General features: G+C 38.8%; 1 protein-coding gene across 1 annotated transcript in view; it reads left to right on the forward strand.

The window, feature by feature from the left end:
- LRRC63 (leucine rich repeat containing 63) overlaps nt 1-6,668 on the forward strand; it is a 71,059-nt gene extending 64,391 nt beyond the window's left edge. Inside the window, exon 11 of the mRNA XM_054446701.2 lies at nt 5,398-6,668. Coding sequence (XP_054302676.2) covers nt 5,398-5,611 — 214 coding nt within the window. The 3' untranslated portion in view covers nt 5,612-6,668. The remainder of the gene's footprint in view (nt 1-5,397) is intronic.
- The last annotated feature ends 10,081 nt before the right edge of the window (nt 6,669-16,749 follow it).

Genomic DNA, 16,749 nt, shown 5'->3' on the forward strand with positions numbered 1-16,749 from the left:
TGGGTATATGTGGAAGGTCCTGGAACCAATCCCCCATGTAAACCAAGGGATAACTGTACTACATTTTAACCTACTTCTGTTTGAACATTATGGTACGGTTATTGCTTTTGCCTCATTGTCCTATTAGTTTGAAGTTTAAAAAAACCTAACCCGCCTTTCTTACCCAATCTGCTATAATGTGACTACCAAAAAGTCTAGTCCCAGCCCATCTGCCTCAACTCCTCTCCCTTTTAGGTTGTAGGGAAGAGGCTGGAGTGCAGATTATATCTTCTGCCCTCCTTATGCCGACAAGATGGCCTTCCCCTCTGAAACAAAGTAAAACTGCAACACTGTGACTGCTTAAATGAGGGATATGTGAAAAGGCTATGAAAAATACAAAAGCTTTCCTAGGAAATGTATTCTAATGCAGTGGGAAGCTAATTCTTGACATATGCATATTGTAGTCACTCAGTCTCACATACTTTAGTTACCAGCAAATAAGTTACTGAGAATATGTCATTCAAAGGTGTAGAAGCCTTTGAAAGGAACAAATGCTTTCACATCATTTAAACTAAAAAAAAAAAAAAAAACCTCCAACAACTATGAATTTATAGTTTAAGATCAGTTTACACTGAATTTCAAATAAAAGGACTATAAAACTTGTCATTTTTCTGTAAGGGCTGTAACACATAAATACATTTCAATATCCCTGTTTTTAAATAAAATACACATTTATACAGAAAAAAAGTTTATAAATTAGGCACAGTAAGAGATAATTAATAATAACTAACAATAACTAGTAACTAATAAAATAATAATTAATAATAAAATAAGATAATTATAACAGTATGCCAGTATCACTAGTGCTGCACTTTGGGGCAATATTAAGTAAAATAAGGGTTACCTAAACAAGTACTGCAATACCACAACAGCTGATTTGATAACTCAGAGGGCAACAATGGGTAGCGTCTACAATGTGGATACATTGGACAAAGAGATAATTCCTGTCCCAGGTGGGCAGTTTAAAACTTACAAATTGCTTATTTACAGAATTTTTCATTTATTATTTTTGGACCACAGTTGATAACTGAAACTGTGGAAAGCAACACCTTCAATAAGAGGACACTACTGTATATCTTCCATAAATCAATAAGAAAAGATATAAACCATAGACAAGTAGATAAGTGATAGGAATATGAAATTCATGGATGATGATATACAGATAGGTGATAAACATGAAGAATGTGAAATATCACTAGTAATCAAGAAACTGCAATGTAAAATAGCAACAATCTTTTTTTTAACCTACATATTTTATCAAAATTTAAAAGACTGATATTGTGCGAGCTTTGGATGCCCAAAAATATGACTATCATCATGTATCATTGTTGGTACTATAAATTGGTGAAAGCTTCTTGGAAGGCAATTTGACAGTTTCTTAGACTTTAAAATAGCACCTTAAATCTCAGGAATCTGTCTTATAGAAATAGTTACATGTAAACACAAAGTTAGATACAAGGATTATAACTGCAGCCTAAATCTGCCTCAGTCAGAGAGTGGTAAAATAACTTATGGCATATTCATACTATAAAACATTATGACGCTATTAATAAGAATGAAGTAAAACAAAATGTTTTGACATGGAAAGTTGTCCAAGACATTTTATTAAATAAAAAAAGCAAATTGTTCCCACAGACACAGACATACACAGTGAGGGTGCACACATGTGAGAAAGATTCCATTTTTGTAAGAAACAGTTACGTATCTAGGAGCTGGAGGGGACAACCCAAGCGAAGAGCTTTAGTTATTCTAGGGAGAGGAGTTCCAGTGATTGAAGACAGGAATAAGCAGGAATCTCTGTGTTTTTCTCTATATATTTCCTTATTGTTTGGAAATTTTACAAGGACTCATTTTCATGTAAATAAAAACTGACACAAGTGAATTATAAATAAAAGCAGGTGGAGGAGGAGCTGATAACAAATAGTTGGGGACATAGGGGAAAGATTCAGGGATGAAATAGTATTTGAGAAGGGTCTTGAAGGACCAGTAAAATTTGGAACTATGTCTTGTGTTCAAGGGATATTCCAGAAAGAGGAAACACAATGGGAAAAGAGGGATGTGTACAAAGAGAAAAATAAATATTCAGCCAGAACAAAACATCCATAAAGAGTAGTGGACCGGGCGCGGTTGCTCACTCCTGTAATCCCAGCACTTTGGGAGGCTGAGGTGGCAGATCATGAGGTCAGGAGATCGAGACCATCCTGGCTAATGTGGTGAAACCCCGTCTCTACTAAAAATACAAAAAATTAGCGGGGCATGGTGGCGGGCGCCTGTAGTCCCAGCTACTTGGGAGGCTGAGGCAGGAGAACGACTTGAACCCAGGAGGCTGAGGTTGTAGTGAGCCAAGATTGTGCCACTGCACTCCAGCCTGGGCAACAGAGTGAGAATCCGCCTAAAAAAAAAAAAAAAAGAGTAGTGGTGGCTGGGCATGGTGGCTCACGCCTGTAATCCCAACACTTTGGGAGGCGGAGGAGGCTGATCATCTGAGGTCAGGAGTTCAAGAACAGCCTGGCCAACATGGCAAAACCCTGTCTCTACTAAAATTACAAAAGTTAGCTGGGCGTGGTGGCACATGCCTGTAATCCCAGCTACTTGGGAGGCTGAGACAGGAGAATCACTTGAACACAGGAGGCAGAGGTTGCAGTGAGCTCAGATCATGCCACTGGACTCCAGCCTGGGTGACAGAGCAAGACTCCATCTCAAAAAAAAGAAAAAAAAAGGACCAAGAAGTGAGCTAAAAAGAAATAAATGGAGTTAGCTAGCTGTCCATTGGAGATCACTGAATGTATTGGAAGTTTCTTCTTCAGGCCTTGAGAGTCACTGAGTCCAAATAGCACAAATAGACCTGGCAGTATGTCACAGATAGACTAGTGCAGGGGAAGGCTGGGTGGAGGTCAGTGAAAACACTCATGTCCATAACAGGTAAGGAGGGATTTATCCAAAGTAATAAGCATGGGTATGAACAGGCAGGAAATGCAAGACAAATTAGGGAGGTAAAATTAACATACCTAGGTATGTGAGCCGAGAGGGAGAGGGAGGATGAAAAATGACTAAGGGTTCAATCTCATCAAAGATGACTGTGATATTAGTAAAAATAAGAACAGTGAGGGAGGGATTTGTCACCAAACCACTGTCATCCTCCAATGTCTACCCTTGGCTTTAATCCTGAATTTCTAGCTACCGAAAATTTCGGTACTGTCCTACTTTTGCTGAGTTCTTTGGATTACAGCTGAGCTGTAGGCTTGCACTAAAGTCACTCTAAGCTCAGCTACTGCTGTCACTCCAGTGGCTGCCCTGTCAATTAGCAGCTATGTATGTCTTTTCTGTCCTGTACAACTTATCATTGCTGTCTGCCTCTCTCTGTCTCTCTACCCACATTGTATCACCTCAGACAGAGAATCCACTTCCATTGAGAATGGGGTCAGAAGATTCATGTTCCACAGAATTTTACCTTGACTTCCTTGAGCATGAGAATGATAGAAATTTTTGTTTTTATTTTTTTCTTTTATTTTTAGTTGGCACATAATTATACATATTTATAACATACAGGGTGATATTTCAATACATGTATATAGTATGTAATGATAAAATCAGCTTAGTATATCCATCACCTTATTTATCATTTCTTTGTGTTGTGCACATTTAAAATCTTCTAGCTTTTTGAAAACACACAATAAATTATTGTTAACTATATTCACCTACAGTGCTATAGAACACTAAAACTCCTATCTACCTGTGATTTTTTTTCCATTTTTAACCTATCCTCCTCTTCCTCTTACCCTTCCCAGCCTCTAATAACCACAATTCTACTCTCTACTTCCATGAGCTCAATTTGTTTTTAGTTTCCACATATGAGTGCCGTTCTCTGCCTGACTTACTTCACTTAACATAGTGTCCTCTAGGATCATCCCTGTTGCCACAAATGACAAGATTTTATTCTTTTTATAGCTGAATAGTATTCCATTGTGTGTATATACCACATTTTCTTTATCCATTCATCTGTTGATAAACATTTAAGTCAACTCCATATCTTGGCTATTGTGAATAGTGCTGCAATAAATATGGGGGTGCAGATGTCCCTTCAATATACTGATCTCCTTTGCTTTGGATAAATACCCAGTAATGAGATTGCTGGATAGTATGATAGCTTTATTTTTAGTTTTTTGAGAAACCGCCATCCTCCATTATGACGGCTGTACTAATTTACATTTACCACTGAAAGTGTGTAAGAGTTGCTTCCTTTCTGTGTCTTTACCAGCATTTTTTACTTTTTGTCTTTTTTATAATAGCCGTTCTCACCAGGGTAAGATATCTTATTATGGTTTTGATTTGCATTTCCCTAAATATTAGTGATGTTGAGCATTTTTTCATATACTTATTGGCCAATTTATATGTTGTCTTCTTTTGAAAATATCCTTTGATCATTTTAAAATAAGATTTTTTTTTGCTGTTGAATTAAGTTCCTCATATATTCATTAGTGCCTTGTCAGATGAATACTTTGCAAATATTTACTCCCATTCTGTAGGTTGTTGATTCTGTTGATTTTTCCTTTGCAGTGCAGAAGGTTTTTAATTCGAGATTAGTCCCATTTGTCTATTTTTATTTGTGTTGCTTATGCTTTTCAAGTCTTAGCCATAAAATCTTTGCCTAGGTCAATGTCCTGAAGCATTTCCACTATGTTTTCTTCCAGGGGTTTTATAGTTTGTTTAAATACTTAAACATATTCTTATAATCTGATGATTGTGAAATGGTATTTCTTTGCTATTTTGTTTTGTATTCCCTGATTACTAAGGAGATAGAAAGCTTTACCTATGTTCTCTTGACATTCATTTTTAATTCTTCTGTGAATAGTCTATTCCTGTACTAATGTTAATGTACTAATGGATTAATATTTTTTAACTTATTTCTAACCATTTAAAAATACATTATGGACTCTAATTCCCTACTAGGTTATGATAGTACCTTTATTTTTTTAAATGATGTATTTCTTTTGTATCATAAAAAATAACGTTTATTATAAAAAATTAGAAAATAAACACATTATAAAGAAACATAAAACCCCTGTGATCACATTTCCCAAGAATAATAACTATTTTCAATTTGGGATCTATCATTAGAGTTTTTTCTTGTTATGCATATATACTTTTTTGTTTTAAAAAGCTAGGATTGTATTATACATATATCTACTTTATTGTTTAGCTCTTTTAATGTTTAGTCTTTCACTTAATGGGTAGCACTCATCTAGCTGGTAAGCTCAATGAAGATAAGGGCCGTATTTTATACTATTTGGAGTCTTGCATAGCACAGTCTTTAGTAAAAATTTATTAAATATTGACTTGCTGCTTCCTCCATTTCAGCACATCCAGGTGTGAATGGTGTCATGGTCCCAAGTTTGGTGAAGGTTTTCGTGTCATCCGATCCTGTGATATTTTTGGAGCATCACAGCTTCCAGTTATGTTTTATGTCTGTTCTCCTTCTTGCTATAGAAGAATAAAGGAAAGCAGTTTTGTTTTAGATGGTAGTCCTAGCAGAAGAATAGCGCTAGATGTGGAGTTGTCAAAAGAATTATAGTACAATGATTTATCGTATGTATATATATATATATATATATATATTCATATATATATATAAACTTTACTGGCTTTTACTACATATATATCTACATATAGTAATTCATCTCTTTAAAAGTAGAGGTTCTGTTTGGAAGACGTTAAGTGTCTTCTCATATGAATTCTCTTTGTAATTCTAGCTCCTTATGAAAGTTTGTAATTGTTTGGGAATTCTTGCAGAATAATTACTCAAGGAGGATTAGTAAAGCCTTTGGATTTGAATAAAGCTCTAGAAAATTTCTTTCAGAGCCTGTTTACTATAAAAGGAAAAATGTTAGAATCCTTTGCAAAATGGGTTATATCTTACAACTGGTCTTTTCATGCATCCATACTAAGTGACAAGATAACATTGCAGAGTCATCAGTGGGGTTTGTGCTGCATAGAGCTTCAACGTCACACATCCAAGTGCTCAATGCTTGTGCATTTCTGTGGAAATCTGACCAGCGCCTATCATCTCAATTGTAGGTTGTTTTGGGGAATAAAAGATTAATTCTATCCCCATTTGTTTGTTTAAATTAATGTCCCAGGTTCTTAGAGAACTGGTACAGTCTTTAATTGTTACCTTGAACTTCATGTCCTAAAGCTGAGAAACTGGACATTAGTCTGATTCCATAGGCTAGCACCAGCATCTACCAAGGCCTACAGTGATAGCCTGACACAAAAATAAAACACAGCTTACAAAATAACATTGCAGAGCCACATATACATATAGTAAAACTTACTTTAAGAATTAACATTTGGTAAGAGAAAGATAAAAGGGCATTTTGATATACAAACAACTTTAGAATGGCATAGAATTGTTTCACATATCTTTACACACAGTTCACTTAAATCTCAAATATCATTGCTAAATTTAGTGATATGAAATGATTTAAATTTACACAGCTATCATCATTAATGTCAGAAAATATACATTATGTCATGTTTGTGTGTATCTTTTAGTGATATCATTTAAATAAAGATAAATCAGGCAGAATAATTTTTCTATTGATTTCAATAAATTGCAATGCTTACACACTTTTCCTTGAGACTCTGTTTCATTTTTCAGCAGAATCAGGTAAACTCTGCTTTGCTTGATAAGTATACACTGTATTCTCCAGCATAAGAATAAAACTATTTATAATGAGAGAAGTAACTACCATATTACACATGCATACAGAAACGGATATTTATAGTATGATAAATTAATTCATTAAAAGGCAATATACTCATAATTAGAAAACAAGATGAAGAAAATAATACTAACTCCCTGTGGCATATAGCTTATTAATACTCACCCTTGTTCCTGAAATATTTCTTGGGGAAGAAATATGTTTATTTACTTATTCAAAACATGTTGGGTTTTGGTTTAACTGAGTAATTTCACAATGAAATAGGAAATAAAAAAGAATAGCTTTCAAGGGAAATGACAAATTCTGAGGGACATTTCAAAACTAAATATACCTAGATACTTAGACAAACATGAAATATACTTAGAACCCAATCTCTTCATGCTTAGTATAAACCTTGAATCTGAGTGATCTCTTATAGATCTTCCAAAAAAAGAAACTTACAGTATTTTTTAATGAAAATAAGACATATTTATTATAGAAATATTAGAAAATACAACTAAACCTAAGAAGAAAACAAAATCCTCCTTGTAATGCCTTGGTAACTCAGGTTCAGTCATCCACTGCTTGCAGAGTCTGAATATCAAGAGCAAGGTCTGATGGGAAAAAAAAGTCACACTCTGGGGACTGTTGTGGGGTAGGGGGAGTGGGGAGGGATAGCAGTGGGAGATATACCTAATGCTAGATGACGAGTTAGTGGGTGCAGCGCACCAGCATGGCACATGTATACATATGTAACTAACCTGCACATTGCGCACATGTACCCTAAAACCTAAAGTATAATAATAAATAAATAAATAAATAAACACACACGGAAAAAACAAAAAAAAGTGACTTAATTCAAGAGCTACCCGAGGGGAAGTAGTACAGGCTCCTGCCCTGAGATACCACTTCAGCCTTCAGGGCAGAAGGCAAGGGCTTTTAAAGGGGGGATGGGGAGGAGGGGAGGAGGTGTGGGGTCTGTGTGACTTGCTTCAGATGTCTTATCTATCACGTGGTCTGGCTGGCGCCATGGCAGGCAGCTACGTTGTAAATTGAGGCAATCTCTTAGTGGGTGAGAGTTCCAGAGCGGCCTGATTTGCTTCAAGTTTTGGTCTCTGGAACTTCTAAGTAAACACATAGATAAGTTTGCCACACCCGATGGAGAGAAGGTAAAGGTTATAATTGCATTCCTAAAGAGCTAAGTAGAAAGTGGGGGAAAAGGAAAAAGAAAACAAAATCATTTTTTCCTTTTAAAAACGGGGTACTCGGCTACACCAACACCCAATGAAAGCCAGACAATCATTTCAACATGTGTATGTGTGTATACACACATTTATATAATGTATTACTCTTTTTTAAAAAATGGGATTATCTGTCTGACACCACACCAAAGATTAATTTCCAATTTTAGACCTAAAGGACTAAGTTGAAAATATAAAAATAAATAACTATGGTCTTTAAGAAATCAGATTTAGATTTTTTTAAAGTGGGTAATGAAACCTCAAAGAAAAGATGAACAAATTTACCATGTAAAATTTTTTTAAATGTCTGTCGAGCAAAAATAACCAAAAATAAAGACAAGCAGCACACTGGGGAACATATCTATAGTATATATGACCAGCAAAGAATGAGGTTTTCAACAACAACAACAACAACAACAAAATATATATATATATATATAGGTTGTGCATGTGTCTCCTGGCACAACTCATTCAGGACTCAAACTGTGTCATCAAGGCATTATCTAGTTTTCTGTCTATCTAATCTAGCTTACTCTATCTATCTATCTATCTATTTATCTATCTATCTGTCTATCATCTATCATCTATCTCTTACCAATACTTTCTAAAAATTTTGTCTCATATCCAGGTAATATGGATGGCCACTGATCATTCCAGGTTCATGTACAAGAATCTCAGGAACCTCAGAGGAAAACACACTATCTATCCCAACTGTTACTGTAAAATACATTAGGGATGATTTTCATTGGCTCAGCCTGGGTCACGAATCCAAATACAAACAAATCATTAGAGCTTCATGGATGGCATACCCTGGCCAGGCCTGAGTCACATGCCCATCTCTGCAACTAGGTAAGGCAGAATTAGCCCCTCCCAAAACATGCTAATTAGATTCTCCACAAGAAAGGAGAATTCTAGAACTGAAAACTAGGGGAAGAAAAAGTGTTTTGGGCAGCTAAAATCTGGAACTGTCAGAGACCTCTAAAACTTCCTAACATCCAATAAGCTGTTACAAGTAGCAATAACAACAAAAGATGAGCTTAATATAGCTATAACAATCAACATTTAATTCTGGTTTTTACCATAAGTCTAATAATTTTCTGCTAAAAAATACTTGTGCATATGTCTAAAAATATATTCAAGTATACTTACCACCAGGATATTTACGATAGTGAAAAACTGGAAACATTCAAAGAGTTCATCAATATGTATGTAAATCCATACAAGGCACTATCATTCAGTCATTTAAAAATTAGATAACTCTGTTTCCTTAAATGGAAAGAGATCTACCAAGTAGTTTTTGAAAAATATTTACTAGGTAACATAGTCACATAACTCAAAAGGTACAAAAAAGTGTATAGGATAAAAATTCTTTCTTTAGCCCTAATGCCTGGCATCATTTTCCCTTCTCAGAGACAACCAATGATATCAATCATTTTGTATTCCAGGATAGTTTATGCATATATATGCTAACATATACATATATTTCTTCCTTATCTGTATAATATTAGCATAATATATGCTCCTTTCTGCATCTTTCCATTCAAACTGTGTCATAGAGGTTATTCCAGATCAGTACATTATTAGTTTATATTCTTTCTTTATGGTTTCATATTATTCCATTGAGCAACATATATAGCTTATTTCACCAGTTTACTGCTTGATGGACTTTTAACTTTTTAACCTCTTGCTTGGAAAAAAAATGTTGTGATGAATAAGTTTGTCCTTTGCACATGTTTACATATATCTGTGGTATATTTCCCTGGAAGTAAATTGCTGGGTCAAAAGGTATGTTCATTTATATTTAATTGGGAGTTAGGAAAAATATGTATTTAGGTAATACTAGCATACTTTACCCAGCTCAAAAAAGATTTAAGAGTGAAAAGTGTATTTCATATTAATTTCCTTCAGATGCCCACATATTGTTAACCAGCTTCTTGCATTTACTTAAACACTAAGTACCTATAAGCATGCAGCTGTATATAGAAGAATTTTCCTTATTCCAGTAGTGCTTTTTTTTGTATTATATAATTTAAGAACAGCATTAGCATCATTCATACACTTGTTAAAAATATGGATTCTCAGACCTACCTCCAACCTACTAAATCAAAATCTCTGGGAATACTATCCAGGAATCTTAATTACTACCCGGTCTCCAGGTGACTCTAATGCTTGCTAAGACTGAGAATCACTGTTCTCCAGAGGTCAGAACGCTCACACCAAAGTGTTGATTCAAGAGAGGCAGGTGTTTGTGTAACATACCTCATTATCTTTTCATTAGGCTCAACTATACATCATCATCACTGACGATCTCATCAATAAAAATTATCCCAAGAATGCAGGACTGGTTTTTGTTTTGTTTTGTTTTGTTTTGTTCTTTGTTTGCAGACAGGTCTCGCTCTATCACCCAGGCTGGAGTGCAGGGGCATGATCTCAGCTCACCGCAGCCTTAGCCTCCTAGGCTTAAGCGATCCTCCCACCTCAGTCTCCTGAGTAGCTGGGACCACAGGCAGGCACCACCACATCCAGATAATTTTTATATTTTTTGTAGAGACAAGGTCTCGCTATATTGCCCAGGCTGGTCTCGAACTCCTGGGCTCAAGAGATCCTCCTGCCTCAACCTCCCAAAGTGTTGGGATTACAGGCATGAGCCACCGTGCCTGGCTGCAGGACTGGTTAAACATTCAAATATCAACCAATGTAAGCCACTGAGTAATCACTGTAAGACCCACATTATCTGTAACTTCCAAAACTCCAGGAGCACCAGAGAAAGAAGAGAGATGAGTGAATGTTTCTGTTTCTAGGTTTTCTTGATCATTGCTGAAAACATCTCAATAACCAGGCTCTTTTTTATCCTTCCTATTCCTTGACTTGCTTGCCTTCCATTCCTTCTCTTTCCAGCCTCTCTCCTGCCCTCCTCTTGTTCCTTTCTTTCATTCTTTTCTTTTTTCTATCTTTTTCTCACTCCTAGTGCAAAGTGTGCTTTGTTAAATTAAGACATGTAGGGAGACTAGGAATAATAGAAATCGTCTGTCTGTAAAATACTCAAGAGTATTGCAAAGTCATCCTGCAACAGTGAGTATGTGTGCATACAAGTGCCTGTATACACAAAGTAAAAGGTTGACAGAAGCCACCTGAATGGTAAACAATGAATTCACGGTTATGTCTGGGAAACAGAATCTAGGGTCTTATTACAGGGTCCTTTGCTTTTGGCTAGATGAACTTCTCATTGTTTGAATTTTTAATATAATTATGTATTACTCTTATGAAAATTAAAAATGTTTTAACTTTTAATGGGATCATATAATGGTGACACTTTCTATTTTTCTCTCCTCAACCATATATCACAAATACCTTTCTGTTATGATATTCCAATATTGATGTGTCATTATGGAAGTGCCCCAATTTACTTATCTAATATTCTCTAATTAAATTACCTTCATTTTCTTTTCTATTATAAACAACAATTTGATAAAGAACATTTCTAAAGCTAAATCATTGTCAAAATCTCTACCTATTTTCATTTAATTTTGATATAAATTTTTTATGATAAAATTGTTCTTCATATCAGTTTACCTCTTCACCAGTAATGTATAAAATGCCCTTTTTTGCCTAAGCCCACATTACTGATATTAATTAATTAACAAATATATTCATTGCCAATTAGACAATGTGACTGATTTTGTTTATTACTAATAAACTTGATTTGGGTTCCACGTTAAATAATCATGATCCTATTATCTTTTCTGATTTTTCCTTTTGCATCTTTTTCTCACGTTTCTATTGGTATGCTTGTTTATCTTATTGATTTGTAACAGCTTAGATAGATAGAATATTAACCTTCTGTCATGTGTGATGAAAATATTTTTCTCAGTTTACTGCCTGCCTTTTTGAAGTGAGATTTCTTGACGTAAAGAAAATGTAAATTTTAGATTATAAAATCTATAAATCTAGTTGTTGTTTTTCTTCTTAATGCTAAGCTTCATAAGTCCTTCTTCGATTCTCAAATTACATATTGACCTAAACTTTACTTATTTTACATTTTTATCTTTGATTCACCTCAGAATTCATCTTTGATTCACCTCAGAATTACCTCAGTATGGTAAGTGATGTGTGGTTCCACAATTCAAGTCTTTCTAGAATTCTGGGAAGTTGTGCCCTCAGCCATTATCTGCTCAATCTTTACCCCACCAATCAGAAATGCTACTTACGATACACTAAATTCTTACATGGTTAGGCCATTTTTTTCCTCCACTTTCTGTTTCATTAACTTGTTTATGTAATGCCAATACCACACTGTTTTAATTATTTTAACCAAAACCAAGCCTCAATATATCTGATTTATCAAGTTCCAACTCATTGCTATCATTATGCAAAACTTCTTAGCTATTCTTGTACCTTTGTTTTTCTATAATAATTATTATAATCCTTAAAATTGTTTTGTTTTATCTCCCTTTCCCACACCACGTAAACTGTTTTGGATTTTGGTTAGGATTACTTTAGTTTGAAGAGAACTGAGAGCCACACCGGTTAGAGTCTCCCATCTGGTAACGTACTGTGTAGCTTCACTAATGTGATCATGAACGTGATAATTCAGTCATTGGGGAATTCACTTCTCTATGATCCATGTTTTTTACGGTAAAAACAATACAGTCTGCAGTTTTTGTCTGCATCTTATTTGGATATTATGCTTATGCATTTACTCAAAAAGTATAACTTCCAAGCTCAGGGTTTTGCCCGATATATCTCCATGGAATACTCTGCCTTGTTCTGACAAACTGGATGCCAGCTCTGCCTGCTCTCTGTCCTCTTGTCCGTTATCACAGTTCTGTGTGGAGCAGGCATTCTCAGCCGACTGTGGTGAAAAGCAAGGATGAGAAGGAAGAGCAAGGTGTTCTGAGCCCCCTTCACTAGGGATTATCATTTTGTGCTTGGAATCTAAGGGTTGTGTAATACCCTCTGTACCTCACAAGGGATATTAAATATCCTCTAGGCTTCAGGCACTCAGAAGTAGCTTGCTTGCCAGGCGTGGTGGCTCACATCTATAATCCCAATACTTTGGGAGGCCAAGATGGGTGGATTGCTTGAGCCTAGGAATTTGAGACCAGCCTGGGTAACATGGCAAAACCCCATCTCTACAAAAAATACAAGAATTAGCCGGGCGTGGTGGTGCATGCCTGTGGGCCCAGCTACTCAGGAGGTTAAAGTGGGAGGATCACTTGAACCCAGGAGGCAGAGGTTGCAGTAAGCCAAGATTGCACTCCAGCCTGGGCGACAGAAGAGACCCTGCCTCAATAAAAATTAAAAAAAATAAATAAATAATTTTAAAAAAGTAGCTTACTGGTATCACTGTTTAAACATAAGCTGTTCAAGGCAGTGCTTTACTTTCACTTATTTGACTTCATGCAGCCTGAGCCTCTATCCTGATAATCTGACTCCCATAAACTGCCACCACCAACCAACCATGAGTGACGATTTAAAGATATTACCTGGTGTCACTGTCTGCCAGAGACAGGGTGGGGTTAGGGATGGGGAAGGACCAATCCTCAACCAAGGCAGCCAGGCTGGTGCAGCACCAATGAAGGCTCGTGGTGGCACTGAGAGGTGACAGCGTGCTGGCAGTCCTCACAGCCCTCGCTCGCTCTCGGCGCCTCCTCTGCCTGTGCTCCCACTTTGGTGGCACTTGAGGAGCCCTTCAGCTCACCACTGCACTGTGGGAGCCCCTTTCTGGGCTGGCCAAGCCAGAGCCGGCTCCCTCAGCTTGCAGGGAGGTGTGGAGGGAGAGGCGCTAGCGGGAACCGGGGCTGCGCGCAGCGCTTGCGCGCCAGCTGGAGTTCCGGGTGGGCGTGGGCTTGGCCGGCCCCGCACTCGGAGCAGCCGGCCAGCCCTGCTGGCCCCGGGCAATGAGGGACTTAGCACCCGGGCCAGCAGCTGCGGAGGGTGTACTGGGTCCCCCAGCAGTGCCAGCCCACCGGCGCTGCGCTCGATTTCTCCCAAGGCCTTAGCTGCCTTCCCGCGGGGCAGGGCTCGGGACCTGCAGCCCGCCATGCCTGAGCCTCCCACCCACTCCATGGGCTCCTGTGCTGCCCGAGCCTCCCCAACAAGCACCACCCCCTGCTCCATGGCGCCCAGTCCCATCGACCACCCAAGGGCTGAGGAGTGCGAGCACACGGCGCGGGACTGGCAGGCAGCTCCACCTGCAGCCCCGGTGCGGGATCCACTAGGTGAAGCCAGCTGGGCTCCTGAGTCTGGTGGGGACGTGGAGAGTCTTTATGTCTAGCTCAGGGATTGTAAACACACCAATCAGCACCCTGTGTCTAGCTCAGGGTTTGTGAATGCATCAGTCGACACTCTGTATCTAGCTGCTCTGGTGGGGCCTTGGAGAACACTTATGTCTAGCTCAGGGATTGTAAACACACCAATCAGCACCCTGTGTTTAGCTCAAGGTTTGTGAGTGCACCAATCAACACTCTGTATCTAGCTGCTCTGGTGGGACCTTGGAGAACCTTTGTGTCCATACTCTGTATCCAACTAATCTGATGGGGACTTGGACAACCTTTATATCTAGCTCAGGGATTGTAAATGCACCAATCAGCACCCTGTCAAAACAGACCACTTGGCTCTACCAATCAGCAGGATGTGGGTGGGGCCAGATAAGAGAATAAAAGCAGGCTGCCCGAACCAGCAGTGGCAACCTGGTCGGGTCCTCTTCTGCAGTGTGGAAGGTTTGTTCTGTCGCTCTTTGGGTCCACACTGCTTTTTATAAGCTGTAACACTCACCGTGAAGATCTGCAGCTTCACTCCTGAAGCCAGCAAGACCACGAGCCCACCGGGAGGAACTAACAACTCCAGACGCGCTGCCTTAAGAGCTGTAACACTCCCCGCGAATATCTGCAGCTTTACTCCTGAGTAAGCGAAACCAGGAACCCACCAGAAGGAAGAAACTCCGAACACCTCCGAACACCTCCGAACATCGGAAGGAACAAACTCCAGATGTGCCGCCTTAAGAGCTGTAACACACACTGCGAGGGCCTGCGGCTTCATTCTTGAAGTCAGTGAGACGAAGAACCCACCAATTCCGGACACAGCACCACCCGAGGACCTGGCTTCCTACAGGCTCAGGAGGAAGGACAGCTGCTGCGGGCCTGGAGTTTTGTTTACTCAGGAGGGCAAGATGAGGTCCCCTTCTCTAGTGGTTAGGGAATATGTTCTCTCCAGGCCCACCACCTCATCTACTGACGCTTGGTTCCTCTCAAAATTCGCTCTCCTTCTCCTTCCCAGGAGTATGGGTTAACACCCCGTTGAAAAGCCTCCAACAGGCCACGCGCGGTGGCTCACGCCTGCAATCCTACCACTTTGGGAGGCCGAGGTGGGCAGATCCTTTGAGGTCAGGAGTTTGAAACCAGCTTGGCAAACATGGTGAAACCGTGTCTCTACTAAAAACAGAAAAATTAGCCAGGCATCATATAGTAGGCACCTGTAATCCCAGCTAGTTAGGAGGCTGAGGCAGGAGAATTGCTTGAACTCAACAGGCAGAGGTTGCAGTGAGCTGAGATTGCGCCACTGCACTTCAGCCTGGTGACAGAGTGAGACTTCGTCTCAAAAAGAAAAAAAAAAAAAGGAAGAAAAAGCCTCCAACAGGGTCACAAATACGTGTGGAGTTCTTCCAGCAGATGAACAACTCAACCTGGGCAGCCACTGGGGGTGAGGAGGTGAGGGGATGGGAGTTGATTCTTTCCCCTTCCAGAACCCAGACTCAGGGTCCTCACTTTTAATAAGGTAAAGGAAAGTAGAAGCCTAGGCAACATAGTAAAATCCCATCTCTACAAAAAATACAAAAATTAGCCAGACATGGTGGCGCATGCCTGTAGTCCCAGATATTTGGGGGCTGAGGCAGGAGGATCGCTTGAGCCGATAAATCAAGACTGCAGTGAGCCATGATCGTGCCGCTGCACTCCAGCCTGGCAACAGAGCAAGGCCCTTCTCAAAAATGAAAATAAATAAAGCAGAGGTCAAGTGACCTGCCCAAGGCTCCTCATCTTACAGGACTTGCAAAGCACCCAATGCAGGATTTGGCACAGAGTACGGACTCAGAAAAGGGTAGCTCTTATTTTTAATGTGAGAACTTGTGTCTGCCCAGCCCAGTCTCCTTTCTCTTCTACCATGATGGCTGCCTTCAAGGACATTATGGTTTGTTTTTCTAAAATAGATTTTAAACATGCATTTTCCCAGTATGTTTTACTTTTAAATGATAAACACAATGACCTTTTCAAATGATTGAAAGTTGGTTGAGGACCTCTGGTTTTTTCATTCGTTGTTTTCATTACATTTAGGGGAGGGACAGAAGGTAGAGACTAATGACAAAAATTGATTCTTCTTTATACTCTCTCCAAGCTGTGCTTAGTTAAGCATTTCTAATCTTTAAATGGGATTCCTTTAGCTAGCAAGCAAAGCAAATGTTCCAAATGTAATTAATCTCAGAAATCCATACGTCCACAAATCAAGAGTACCAACTCATTTTGACTACCTAGCCACTCTTTTAATATTTCCATCAGGACATATTTAGGAAGTCCTATTTTTCACCAATAAGAAATGCGATGTGTTTGATCAGAAAACAGTTGTAGGAGGACATAGGTACAGTGAGGCCAAATGGTTCGGAGTGTTCTTTTGCTGCATAGCTCTGGGGAATCGTGGAGATTAGTTGCTTTATAGTGGAAGAAAATAACAACTATATTAACTATGGGGTAAAACTTCCAAACTAGTGTTCTCTG

Source organism: Pongo pygmaeus, chromosome 14 (genome assembly GCF_028885625.2).
Source record: "Pongo pygmaeus isolate AG05252 chromosome 14, NHGRI_mPonPyg2-v2.0_pri, whole genome shotgun sequence".
NCBI classification, from domain to species: Eukaryota; Metazoa; Chordata; class Mammalia; order Primates; family Hominidae; genus Pongo; species Pongo pygmaeus.